At 40.8% G+C, this 14514-nt stretch overlaps 1 protein-coding gene across 1 annotated transcript in view; it reads right to left on the bottom strand.

The window, feature by feature from the left end:
* The window catches only part of SHOC1 (shortage in chiasmata 1), a 113108-nt gene extending 98853 nt beyond the window's left edge, over window positions 1–14255 (bottom strand). Inside the window, exons 1-6 of the mRNA XM_075067504.1 lie at window positions 14111–14255; window positions 10753–10860; window positions 9521–9650; window positions 8582–8676; window positions 7289–7531; window positions 2749–3201 (exon numbers count right to left, since the gene is read on the bottom strand). Of these exons, the coding sequence (XP_074923605.1) occupies window positions 2749–3201; window positions 7289–7531; window positions 8582–8676; window positions 9521–9650; window positions 10753–10860; window positions 14111–14255 (1174 nt within the window). The remainder of the gene's footprint in view (window positions 1–2748; window positions 3202–7288; window positions 7532–8581; window positions 8677–9520; window positions 9651–10752; window positions 10861–14110) is intronic.
* Window positions 14256–14514: the final 259 nt, after the last annotated feature.

Raw genomic sequence — 14514 nt, forward strand, 5'->3', positions numbered from 1 at the left:
CTGATGCGTGTCCGGATGGCCATGGAGGTGCTGAAAAATCATGGGCAGAGTCTCTGACTCTACCGGACCTTGCCCACTCAGCACCGGGGACTGGTACCGGAAGGCGTACCGGTACCTGGAACGAGATCTGGACCTGTGACCAGAGCGGTGCCGGGAGGTCGACCGAGATCTCGAGGTCAGGAGTGGCTATGGGAGTCATAGTGCCTGTAGCGGTGCCGGGAGCCGGAACAGTGCCGAGATTAGCAGGTCGGTGAATGGGACACCGACTGGTGCGGCGAGTGCGACCGGTACTGAGGAGAACAGCATCGGGACTGCAAGTGGCGTCGGGAGCGGGAGTGCCGACGGGACCTGGAGCGTCTGCGGGACCATGATCATGAACGGTGCCGCTCTGCTGTGCCGACAGAGGATGGTCGTATCAAGGGAGGCTTGCCAAGAGACTGTATTACCCTCACCGGCAGTGCCGGGGGTTCAGGCAGCATCTACTCTGTCATGGCAATGAGATCCCTCACCGTTGGGAATGTCTCTGGTGTGGAGGGAACAATAAGCTCAGCCATAGCGCATACCGGGGAGCTGTCAGGCACCGGATTCAACGGCCCTCGTGGGACCGGGATCGACGGTTCCGACGTTATCAGTGCCTCGGCAGGTGTCGGTGCCGGGCGATCCGACTTAGACAGGCTCTCTGGCTGTGGTGCAGTTTGCACGGAAGCAGCAGGAGCAGGGAGCTCAACCACGGCGTGCGCTGGGGAGCAGTCAGGCACTGGAGTCGACGGCCCTTGTGGGACTAGGATCGACGGTGCCGACGTCGTCGGTGCCTTGGCAGGTATCGGTGCCAGGTGATCCGACTTAGATGAGCTCTCTGGCTGCGGAGCAGTTGGCACGGAAGCAGCAGGAGCAGGAAGCTCAACCACGGCGTGCGCTAGGGAGCAGTCAGGCGCTGGAGTCGACGGCCCTTGTGGGACTGGGATCGACGGTGCCGACGCCGTCGGTGCCTTGGCAGGTGTCGGTGCCAGGCGATCCAACTTAGATGAGCTCTCTGGCTGCGGTGCAGTTGGCACGGAAGCAGCAGGAGCAGGGAGCTCAACCACGACGCGTGCCGGGGAGCTGTCAGGCACTGGCAGGAGGAGTCGTGGGCTTTCTCGACCTCGGAGAGAGGGAGCGGTGCCGAGTCGACTTCGGTGCCGGCAACGGCTGGTTTCGAGAGGCCTTGGCAGTGCCGGTGGGATCCGGTGCCAGGGAGGCGCTTCTGCCCGCCGAGTGACCAGTGCTCAGTGCCAAAGGTGGAGCGTAAGTGAAAGTTCCGCTCCATTTTGTTCTCGTCTTAAAAGCCTTGCAAATGGGGCACTTAGCTGTGAAGTGCGATTCCCCAAGGCACCTCAAACAGGAGTCGTGTGGATCTCTTGTTGGCATCGGCTTGTGGCAGGCCAAGCACGTTTTAAAAACCGGTGAGCCGGGCATGGGCTCCGGCACTGGTTGCGGGGAAGGGGCTACTCCCCGAACCCCGCTAACTATTACTAAACTAACTATGCTAGTAAATAAAAAACGTATAAGTATATAAATATATATATAAAAGGATTATAACTATATAACTATATACACGAGAACTACGAGTAGCTAGGGAAGTGGAGGTCAGCTAAGCCGCGCTCCACTGTTCCAACAACCGACACAGGCGGTAAGAAGGAACTGAAGGGTGGCTGGGTCGGCAGGGGTATATATCTGGGGCCATAGCGGCGCCACTCCAGGGAGCGCCCAGCCGACCCACCGAGGGCTGCTAGGGTAAAAATCTTCCGACGAACGTGCACGCGGTGCACGCACACCTAACTGGAATGGATATGAGCAAGCACTCGAAGAAGAATAATTGGTTTTATTTTTAAAATTTTATTTAAATGTTTTGCAAATAATTGTTATTTTGAAATTATGTAAGGATACAATTAAAATCCATATTAATCTGTTATATAGCACCACTTCCTGCATTATAATTAGTACTGCAATGGTGTCTACATTACAAACTTATTTTCCAAGGTATATATAACTCATGCATAACCTGTATTGAAGCTCTGCTAACCAGGGTCTGGGTCCTGCAGCATTTTATTTTTTAGCATGATTCTACTCTGAAAAGTGACTGAGCTAACATTTCATTGTCTCTCAATGATTTCTGTAGCAAAGGTGATTTTATAAGTAATTTTTTTTCTAAGTGCCAGTCCTGCATACTCAGTCTGTAAGCTAAGTTTTCTTCTTGCACATCATCAGCAGTGATAACATCTTCAAACCATATTGTGTCTTCACAGACAACCGTTCAGCCTCATTGCATCACTGGGTTTGCACACGTGTAACTAATTGGAACGGTTCTGCTGGGATAAGAAGAAACAGACTGTAGTTCCCTCTTAACTGTGCTAGCTCTGCAGGACTAACAAGAGTAGTAAGCAATAGAAACTTACTTTTGTCACAAAAATCAGCAGACTAGACTGAGAACATGCCAGGGGAGCAGACAGACTGAGTCAGAGGGTACCATTTTTATATTTTCCTTTTAGAGTGGAATCAAACTTTAATGCACACTGTCTAACAAACAACTAAAAAGAAAACTAGAAAGTAAATACCATGGATGAAATACTGGATCCAGTGAAGTCAATGGGACCAGGATTTCACCCCATGTAATTAATTCTATTGACTTGAATGGGGTTATACCTGATTTACAGCAGTGTAAGAGAGCAGAATTAGACCTAAAATTACAGGACAGAATGGTTCACCTACCATCTTTCTGCCTATCCACATTATTTTTTTCCTCATTTTGGATGAACACGTGTTTAGATCTTAGCTTGATAAAACTGCTCAGAAGGTCAGAATCATCATTACATTGTCTAGACTGTTCGAATGGTGGAGTCTTCTGGCTTTTTGTTGAGCTGTTTGGTTCAAAAGATACTTCTTTACAGTTAAGTGAGTCAGACAAATCTTTGTTTTTCTTTTCTTGATATAATAAATGGATTGGTCCTTCTGTCTCACTGTGCTGTTTTTCCTGTCTTGTTAGCCATTCAACAGACGTATTTGTATCATGTATGTTAACATGAGGTGCAGCTCTCAAATGTAATGGAGAGAATGGGCTCTTCTTTTCAGGTGAGAAATAAGAATTCGTTGTTTTGTCCCAGTGATGTGCACTGACAGGAAGCAGTCCTTGGTTAGTAAGGGAATACTTCTCTTCAAGCCACTCTGAAAGATAAAACTAGTTTTCTCCATTGCAATTTTGATTAATCCTAGTAGAATCTACTGCTCTGGATAGAATATATATAACCCAAGAATGTTCTTGTCCAATCCAATTGATTAGAACTCTGCAGAGTTCTTTTTTTATTTTTTTCTTCCTTCCTTAGGGTGTTAGAATCCACTGCTGGCATGTTTGAACTGATATGTTATTCCCAGGTAAGAAATTTCCAAATTGAGAAAACAGAAAGCTCCAAAGCCGTTATATCAATTCTGAAGTGAAGCTATACACAATTAACTTATAGATGGTGATAGATTTAATGCAACTTAGCATGATAGTTCTATCACCAATACAGTCTGCCATAGTGTCACTGACATTCTGAGAACTTGTTTGACTTTCCCTTTCAACCTTGCATGAAAGAACGTAAAAGACAAGCCTGTGACAAGCTCAGAAATTAATAAAACACTAAATAAGAACAAGGTGAGTCTGCCCAGAGCAGTGGCTCCATATCAGAAGAAATCAAAGTTAAAGGTAAAAAAATTCTTACTTTTTACCTATGTTGGATCCACTGCTCTGGACAAAAACCATAATTCATGGAAAGCAAGCAGGGACCATAATCCTCTTCACCAAGTAAGGAAGGTAATAAGATAGCAAACAAATGAAAAATTGGTCACTACAACAAAAGATCAGAGGTACTGGTGGATAAAGAATAAGGACAATGAGGGTGGGATCACCTAGAAATCCAAGTCCCATTTTTAGGCACCACTGCAAAACTCCCACTAGGCTGCCACCTACCCATGTAGGCACCTAATCTCACTAGGCGCTTGGCCATGCACACTACAGCCTCACTCTCTTGGGTGCACAGGTGCCTATCTTCTGTCTAAGCCCCAGAGTGATTAACAAACCGGGAAAAATAGATGTTTGGCTAGTCAAGTCATGTGCAGAGTCCTGATCTGGAAGGTGGCTTCTTAGCATGCATATCAGATTGGGCCCATCAGGCATGTTCACACAAAACAGCTGGGGGCGGGGGGGTGAGAAGGAGGAAGAGGATCTCCCTTATAATCTCACCCACAAAGAGGGAGCCTTCTAGGTTCATTCCCACCTTCCTCCTGAGGGGGCAAAGGGATTATGAATAGGAATCCTCCACCTCTCAGATGATTGCCGTAGCAAGTAGCCTATGGAATATTCTGATGTGAGGGTCCCTCAGTCTCTCCTTTTGAAGTTGTTCCACTTTAATTAAACAATGGAATACTTAAATATTATTTGGCTAGAGAAAGAGTTACTGACTCTATAGCCTAGTGGTTAAGACGATCACCTGAGAGGTAGCAGAAGGAAGGGGGACTTGAACTGGGAGTGTTCCACATCCTATCCATTTGACTAAAGATTGTAAGGGAGGTCCTGCTCCTCCTCCTCTTCCATTTTGTTTCAGGTCCTGCGTGCACCTTAGGTGGGTGAATGCCTATTTTCTTCCAGTTCGTGGCTTGCTAGCACAGTTAAGTGCCTCCATGCAGCCTGGATTGAAGACCCTGTCTCTGAGAGAGGGGTAGGGCTCAGTGCACACCTCTCTGCTCAGTGTCTCCTATTGGCTAGCTTAGGTGGCTCCTTGCCTTGTGTGCCGGCTTAGCGGACTGCAGTCTATGGTGCCTCTCTCTCCCAATCATTATATAGGGACTGTAGGCACCTAACTCAGGCTTTAGGGATTGTGATTTTTCTAGGATCCTGCTCCATAAAGGTGTTTAGGTTCCTAACCTCCATCGATTTGGTGTTAGAATTAGAACTATGCTCTATTAGTGGTCTTTCCCTCTCACTTATGTTCTCTTCTCACTTTTTCCTACTTTCTTCTGTTACTGATCCTTTACTAGCAGGATTACTGCAAAAAGGATGGACCAGAGACATCTGCAGACTGTTGGTATGTACTGCTAGACCACTGTGTTGCACTATTTATGGGCCTACCAGCAGTCTTCCTCAAAAGGAGGCACAGTGGGCTAGGTTGAACTTCTGTGCACACAGAAGGACCCTGGCAGAGAGAACCAGGTTTAACTATTTAGGTTTGAGTGAGAGGGAACAACTGATGGATTAATGAAGGAAATGGTGCTCTACCTGGGTCCCCAATCCTGCAGTCTGCTTGAACAGACTGGTAGTAGAGTTGGGCTTGCAAAGAGTGTTAAACCTCTTTCCTGGGTACTGTGGACAAAAGAAGCTAGAAATTGTGACTGTTGAGAAGATCCAGAAAACCATTTCCTGCTCTTGTAAAAAGGATGAGGAAAATTGTGAAATGGGATCAGCACCGATGATGAGGGTCCCTTGGGGCTACAGGACCATAGAAACTAGTTACTGTGACTCATGATCCCTTCTTAGCCTCGACTACTGACTGTATTTCCATGCTAGAAGGCTCCACAAGGTGCAAACAGTCTGGCTACGCCTTGCTAAAAGATCTGCTGCTCTGGATTAATAAGGACGCAGATCACTGCTGCTGTCAATGGGTGGAAGGAGGCGTTGGCAATGTTGGCAAGGAGGCGCGCTGAGCAAGAGGAATCCCTTCCCAAGAGTTCTTCCTTCATGAATGAATGGTTTAGTAGGAAGGAGAAGGGGCAGTTCTAACCTGAATCTATTCTTCAAATAGAACTCCAGTTGGTGGGAGCAGACAGCAAGATGGGTGCTACTAAGCAGCTACTTCACATGATGCTAGACAGGGGAAGCCAGTGGAAGTAGTTCTTTAGTCTACCCAAAGCTGCTGTTGTAACAGGAACATTCAGTAAAACTGCTCCTAAAGGAATTCTCAGCAAGCGCCACACTCCATATAAGAGAAGCTTTGCTGCATGATGTTGGCCATTTCAAGAAGCCAAACAGAGACTAAAGAACCGCTTATAGAAGGAGCAGAAAAGGAACTGCTGCTGTTCCAGCAGAGGTACAGAAATACTGGGGATAACATGATCAGTTCAGCGCACACATAAACGAGGGGAGCTATCAACCTAAGGAAAAAAAAATTTAGTGAGATTCCTGACCCACCATTTCCTATCAACTGGATTGGACAACAATACCTATAAGCTATGACTTTTGTGCAGAACAGTGAGTGCTGTGTAGGAGAACACAAGAATAATCTAGAATGGATTCTATGGTACCTCTTACATGTTCTAGTTGAAGGGACATTGTGAGGTTATGAATGCATGAGAAATATAATATACTGTACTACCTATTCAGTACAAGTATATGACAGCTTCATACTAAAAATCCCCATAATGATAAACTATGTGTGAAACAGCAAGGAATTTGACTATGAATGTGGGTAACTGTGCTTATTGCAAGCGTTTGTAATATAAAAAAATTAAAAGGATGTGATCTGATGCATTTTAGAGTTGGAATTTCCCAAAATCATAACCCTTTGTATTACTTCTATATATTCATGTTAACAATACTATAGCTAAATGCACTGCAATATGTTCCGTCTCTACAGAGCTGCCACAGTTAGGTATTAGTGTTCTTTGATGTGAGTTGCACGCAAATAGCCTTGCAAATCTGCATAGTGAATGAATTCCTGCATAATATTGTATATTGATGAATCTTCACTATAATAGAAGCTGAGTTAACTACAACAGGTCCTGCGCCACTGGCCTATCCTAGAAGAAGCTGGAATGATATAAGAGTCTGCTACATCAACATATTCCCTATTACGGTGATATTAATTAATAATAGTAATTAATAATGCTTTGAAATTATTATATCCCTTTCAAAAGTTCTCCTGCCAGGTATTTTATTAGAAACATTAAGGACCTGATGTGGCTAATTTGTGCTTGCAACTACCATAATTTGCATATGCAATCATGGTAACCACAAATTAAGTATGCAAGTGGACACATACTTTTATCCACACAACTGACATTCTTAGCTTTTTGTAAATCAGACTTTAGAGTAATAGTGCAGGCTAATTTATGCTTTTCTGAGTTCTTTTCTTTTGGAGAATGAGAATTTTTCTGATTCCTTTCTTAGTTGATGCTATGCTACTATCCGTCACTGAACTGCATGACTGATCCTCTGTTAAAGAAGATCTCTGTGCCACTCTTGTCATAGAACTTTTCTATCAAAAACAAATATACTTACTTTCTAACTGAAATTGTGTAATTTGTGAGAATACTTCCACTTTAGTGGTAAACATGCTATTTGCACTACTCAAATCAGCGCTTAGTTTTTCCAAAGAATCTGGTAATACCAGATTTAGTCCTGAATGAATCCACCAGTCTGATTTCAATGGGCTAAACACTGGCGCTTCTACATGGACGGACAACATCTCTTTCAGTTCTGTAACTGAATGATGTTGAAATGTAGGTTCAACGATCTGATTCTCTAAAAAAAAAAACAAGACAAAAACTAGTATTAATGGACTAGAAACTTGAGAAAAGAACATTTTTGACAGCAAAATTACAAAAAAAAATCATGACTTAGATTATGTATATCCGTTGGTATATCTTTCCATTACTAATTCAGTATCATCACTTACCTGAACAGCAAAGAAAGAAACATGTACATAGCTTAGTAAAATGTACATTTTTTCACCTTGTTTTTTGTGTTCAATTCCCCAGCTGTAATTATATCTCTAGTCTGTTGATATAAACCTGTATTACCTGGATTACAAATGAGCCGAGATTTATTCATTATCTATGAGTTTACTTTCCACGCTTACAAGCATCTATTATAATCATTATTTGAAAACTTTAAATAGTAAATAGACTATTTTACAAATGAGGATGTAACTCACTTATCTCACAGAAGTCTTTTGGTGTTATTTCTTAACTCTAACCATTGGGGTCAGAAATAATTTATGACTTAGTTGTTTTTGGTTCCATATTCCACTTTCTAATGTGTGCATTTGGCATCGGAAACTTAGCCCTCCATGAATATGATTCCACTAAGGAATTTATTAGTATGGATTTTAAAAAATTATTTGAATATAAGAACATACTCTATAATAAAAATTGATATTTCAACAGAGCATATTATAAGTTTGGTTTTTGTTACTGAGTTTTAGAAATTACTATACCCATTAAAATAATTCTCAGGAGGTGAACTGAAGATTTTCAAACTGGGAGAAAGCTGTCATTTTATACAAGCTAGCACTGTGGAAAGACAAACTAGTTATCTGCCTTACAAGAAGATTGATATAAAGGAAAAAATCAAACATCTCACCTTAGATGTAATGGGATACATTTTTAGTGTGACAACAGGAGCTGTATTCCTTGCATTCTACATTCATTTTATAAACTTTGAAAATGTATCCTCAAATATCTGCATATATTTCTTCAATCACTTCCCAGATTAAATTCTATATGTTGTTGTAATATTTCACATACAGCCCTACTATATTGATTCAGTATATCAGAATTCATACTTCCTTACCTTCAAGCAAAAGAGAGTTCACAGCATTTTGGTATTTTTCTGACTGCCACACCAGGCACTCTAAGTACTCCTTAGTTGACTCTGTAAGCAGAATACTAAAACAAACAAAGCAAAAAGGAGACATGTGGTAAGAAGCTTCAATCATAGCTTTAGATTTTCAAATCAACTTTCTTCTGGTAATACATTTAGAGAAAGTAATTTTGCAAAAGTATTTACTTTCTCTCCAATCTTCTACTTTCTCTTATTGATTCATTTGGGGACATCTTTCCTTCTCATCTGTGTGTGCAGTGGGCTCTCTGGCTGCAGGACCAATATGGTTCCACTCCCCAAAGAGAGGAAAAGATGAGGGGTATATATTCCCCTTGAATGGGCTGGAGGCAAGCAAGGGGAAGCTAGTGTGGATCATGGTGGTAGGGAGGGAGACTGAAGCCCCCTGTCAAGAGAATGCTTTAGTCCTTCCATGTCTGTGGAGGGAGAATATTAAGACTGTGAAGGCTACTCTAGCAAATAGCACAGAGAAGCAGCCATGGAACAGCCCTGCTGGTACTTCTGTCACCACATGGATATCCCCAGCACTCGGCCAAGGTACTCATTGGGTGCTTCCATGCTGAGGACTTTGGAGGATTCACTGCCACGGAGGTATGAGTACTCACCTTCCCCAAGGAGGAAGCTGGATCTTCAGGATATTAAACGTTCTTACAGAAAGACAGCCTTAAAGCAACTCTCTTGGTCTTTTCAAGCTCCATGCACTGAGACCATGCACAGGGTGTATTCCCTGGAGTAATGTTTCTCTCCAAGGCAAAGTGCACAATGGACAAAACCATCGGTAATGAACATCTCACAGAACGAGGCCATAAATTAACAGAATCCAACTAAGCTAGCTTTGCACTAATTTGGAGGAGGTTGTACCAGTTGTATTCTCATTAAACTTTTACTTACCTGTTACCAACAGGAGAAATAGGTTCTGCCTGAAGTCCTGCATGAAGTGAATTCACGAGTGATCTTTGTGGTCTGCATGGTGGAGTTAGCGGTATTTCTACTTCATATTGAGGATATAAAGCGTAACGAACTGGGAATTGCAGAAAAATGACACCACATTTCATAAATATAAGTGAAAGAAATGTAAATATTTATGCATAACTCACACCAGTTACACTTTGTGTTTCAAATTTATTATGAAGATTTTGTTTTATCACTTGAGCAATAAAGACCAAACTGTGGTTCTTTAATATCTAGACAACAGAGGTTATAGTAATGCATAAGTCACACTTTTTTACTGCTTTTCCTATGTGATTCTGGGAATCTCTGCATATCTAGCCAACCCATTCAGAATTTAAAGTCACCAGCTATTATTTTGGGGCATTTTTTAAATTAAATGTTGATCAGCAGTGGGCCAGTGGGCCAGTTATATAGCTCTTACTTAGATGGAATGGCTCTTTCAAATTAAATTTGTGATGGTTCTAATATCACTCACATTGACAGTGAAACCTGCAAGTCTGCAACTCAGATACCTCAAACTCTGAGGGAGTCAATTATTGTTTCATTTGCAAATAAAATTCAGTGCTACTTACAGTCCTAGTCTTGTAAATGCTTGTCACAGAAGACTCCCACTGAAATCAGTTCAATTTCAATTGATGTTCCATATGCAGAGCACTTTCAAGATCAGACTTTATATTTTTAACCAGCTATGCAAACAAGATTGGGGAATCAAAGCAATCTCTTGTATGTCACATTTACTGCCCTACTTTTACTGGTAAAATGAATTTCAGACATGCTTATTGATTTTTCTAGTTTGCGAGGAACTTGTTTTTTGTTTTTTTTTAAAATTTTTTCCCTATAATTTTTTTACTAAGCTAAAAGCTAGTTACAAACAAAGCTAGCCAAATGCAAGAGGTAAGGATGTTGCATGCAGTTCTGTCTTGCAGTCACAGGTGTTAAAAACCTGAAGAACAACTGGCCTCATTCTGCCCTTTATGTACTCAGGAGGGGTGTGAGCCTAGGGTGCGAGCTCACTCTGGGCACAAGTGCAGCCCACCTGACACCTCTGGCCACAGATTCTGATCTCAAATGCACAGGACATGTGTGCATCAAATAATGTAATACATATGGATAATCAAAGAATCACAGTTCTTAAAAACCACCACTGGATTTGCTTATATAGCACTTCCTACCTGCCTCACTGCATTCCAGTGCATTTCTGCTCTGATTGAAACAAACCTCTTCCATGGTGGGACAGTATTTTGAAATCTCTATTTCATTAGTAATATTTGCAGTAAGATCTGAAAGGAGATAAAAAGGTGCCACAAATGATAACCCTTTATTTCCTTTTTTCCTCAAAGCTGTTTCTTGAACAATGTTTTCTTTGTTTCTGTTTTTATTGATCCCACATTATCATTTTGAATTTATCAATACAAAGTACTGCAGTTACCATCAGTTACTAGGAAAACAGAAGAAGGTGTTCATAAGACCATAGCAATCGCCATATGTGATCAGGCAAGTGGGCCATCTAGTCCCATATCCTGTCTCTCACCGTGATTAGTACCAGATGCTTCAAAGGAAGATGCAAGAAACCCTGTATTAGCTAGATGTGAAATAACCTGTCCTTAAGGAAAGTTTCCTCCTAACTTATGGAACACCACTCCCATGGGTGGCTTGTCAGCAGCTGGGATCAAACAGATGACCCCTGGACCTAAAAGCACGAGCTTCTACTTCCTGAGCTAAAAAAAGCCCCTTTTTAATTCTCTCATTTGCCAAAATGAATTAAATAGTCAGTTTTTCTGGCCAAGTTGAGACCACAGCACAGTCTCCATGGCTGTACAGGTAAGTTACTGCCACAAGTACTGATTTAAAAACTGAGCAGTGTCACTGAAGGTGTAACACTAATCCTGAAAAGCCATAGGGTTTCTGATGCTTCCAAAACTCTTCTTTTTTAATATTTACTATTATGACTTTGAATATTCTTGTTATCCATATAAATATCTAATCCTTTTTGGAAACTTGCTAAGATCTTGGCCTAAATTACACCCCTTGACAATAAATATCACAGGTTAACTGTATTTTGTATGAAAAATTATTTCTTTTATCAGCTTTGTATGTCACTTTTCAATTTCACTGAATGTCTATTTGTTTTTTTATTTAGCGATAAAAGCTAATGCTTTAAAATGCCAATCCAAATTCTAAACAGATGTTGTTGATTCCTGATAAAGGACTTTTTTTTGAGAGAGAGAGAGAGTTCTTCCATGTCCTGTCCTAGCTTCCCAGGGCTGAAAATAGCAATACTGACCTTCCAAATCAGAGCAGATACATGCCGCCCCATCCAGGGATGTATGAAAGGCTGCTCTGATGTGAGGAGGAAGGATATAAGATGTGCAGTGGGAATCCTGGGAAACAGCAGGTTCATGAAAGAGTTTTCCTTGATCTGCATTTAAATTGATAATCATGTTATTCAGTTCATAGTAAACATTTGATAGACATATGGGAAGAATATTAGTCTATGGCAGGGTTGTACTGTTTTTATCTTAGCCACTAGAAGCCTCAGAAATACAAACTGTAGAAGGGTATTTTACTAATTTTTGTCTTGTTTTTTGCTTAAATGTGTTCTATGATGCTGATCTCGCCCTCCATAAGGTTTTGAAGGAGAACCCTAATGTGCATACTAAGTAATAATAACAATACTTAGCACTCATGAAGTGTACAGGAATTGAGACTATGTTTTAACATGCATTGACAAAAGTTTGCTATATATATATTTGTACTGTGAAAGTGCTGTCATCACTATTATTTTGTTTCTCTAATCTAATGCTTTAGATATTGATTTTTCCTTTTACTCGCTTGTATGTACAATTGTGAAAATTACAATTAGTTGACAAATGTTTATAGTAATAAAATAGTTTATTTGTGTTTGGTAGATTATACAATGCACTATTACGTACAAAAAAATTGCATTAAAAATGTTGTTTAGGTTGCAAAGTCAAGGACTGAAAAGTTAGGAAATTCCAGATTTATGGTTGCTCGTACAACTATAATTCTATCCCTATGTGAATTGATCCTTTGCATTGAATAAGGCAGTGATTCCGTGGGGAAAAAACAGCATGAGATTATGTAATTTGACAGTACCATAATATATACACAAAATTAAATTGCACAGGTAACCTTAATTTTGGTATTTCCTAACTTTCAAGTTCTTGATTTTGCAACCTAAATAACTTTATTTAAATGGCATATTTATACTAGTTTTTAACTTCATGCAGTTCTTTTTCATTTTTGTGGGTTATTTCTTAGAGTTATTTTTTTAAAGAAAAAGATGAAAAAATAATTCTGTGATATACAAATGCACCATCCCCATATCATGAGCAGGGTTTGACTCCTAGACTTCCGGCACTGTAACACAGGCTACCACCACTGGAGCTAAAGGACTAAGGCTTAACTAGGTTAGCTGGCAGCAGGAGAAAGCTGTTAACCAAAAAAGTGATGGACCACTGGGTTCTGGGGGTAATGGTAGGGGGAACCCAGCTGGCTCTTTCTCTCCATGGTGTGAGACTAGGGACATCTGGTCCTATATGGTATTCCTGGAAGGTGGGGAGGAACTGGATCACTGGTCAAGTGCCGGGGGTTGCTCTGGGAGAAGCTGGCCCAGCTCTCTTTCCCACCAATCAAGAGGTGGTGGGTTTCTGCCCCATGTGGCACATAGACCACTGGGGTCATGGACCAGGTCCAGAGGAATATGGAACCCAGCCCATTTTTTACTTCCACTCCATTGCTACAGTTGCTTTGGTATTGACAATACAGTATCATCTGCCACTGCTACTTTGGCAGCCTACAGAATATTTGTATTTTTAGTTATTATTGGGCAGGCTGCCAAAAATTTCCCGAGGAACAAAAGAGAACAAAGTAAGTACTTTTAAAAGTTTAATAGAAAAATGCAAATGGAGTTTCATGGGATAAAGAAAAGGCACTTCAACAGGGGAACAACTCTCAGGCTACCAATATCAAAGGTCTGCTGCTAACAATGGAGGTGGGAGAACTTCTCAAAGAAAAGGTCATAAGAATATTTTGAAACAGAGATGGTAGTCAAAGTAAATACAGAGGCTGTTACCAGCTCCCTCTATAATGTTGTAGACAACTTATATGTAGTGACTATACTGCATGAATTATTGTAAACTACTCTGGGATGTCAAAAATAATTCATCTTAGCTTGGCTTACCTATTCAGTTATTGTCATTAGAAAACACTCTTCCACCTCAATAACAATATCTAATTCTGAAATAACATGGGCCTGAATTGAGGTGTACAGTATGTAAGAGTTCACTTCCTTTTGGCTGCTTTCAGGAAACTTTAATACTTTGAAATTTGACTGCCAAACCTTTTCCATAATTTCATACACAGAATGGGCCTTATTCTCATCTGATTTATACTAGTCTAAATCAGTAGTAATTCAAGAGAAGATAATGGAGTTAAAAAGATAATGGTGTGAAATCTGTGCAAATGAGAGGAGAATTGGGCCCAACATATCAAGAAAACAATTCTCACCTTTGATTTTCTTTTCACTTCTGCTTTCATCTGCTATAATTTCTGGTGCTAATTTTAACAACTCTTTCAGTTCCAAACACGATGGAATCTCAACTTTCTGTCTGAAGTTTGTTGTCTCGTTGGATTCCAACTCAACAGGCAGCATTAATGACTGAAAAAATAATAAATACAGTAACACTGGGATAGGTGAGGTTTAAATTTGTGATTTTTTGCTTTTACTATTTAATTTTGACTTTATTTTTAAATAGTTTGCAGAAATATAGACCAAGAATGGCTTAAGAATAGAAAGAGGGTTGAATTCATGGGAAAAAGAAATCAGACTAAAATAAATAACTTTTATTCACAGAAAAAAAAAAAGACCAAGTCAAGTTTAGTACTGGTGTAAAAAATAACTGGAGGAACTG

Source organism: Chelonoidis abingdonii, chromosome 6, assembly GCF_003597395.2.
Source record: "Chelonoidis abingdonii isolate Lonesome George chromosome 6, CheloAbing_2.0, whole genome shotgun sequence".
Taxonomy (NCBI): domain Eukaryota; kingdom Metazoa; phylum Chordata; order Testudines; family Testudinidae; genus Chelonoidis; species Chelonoidis abingdonii.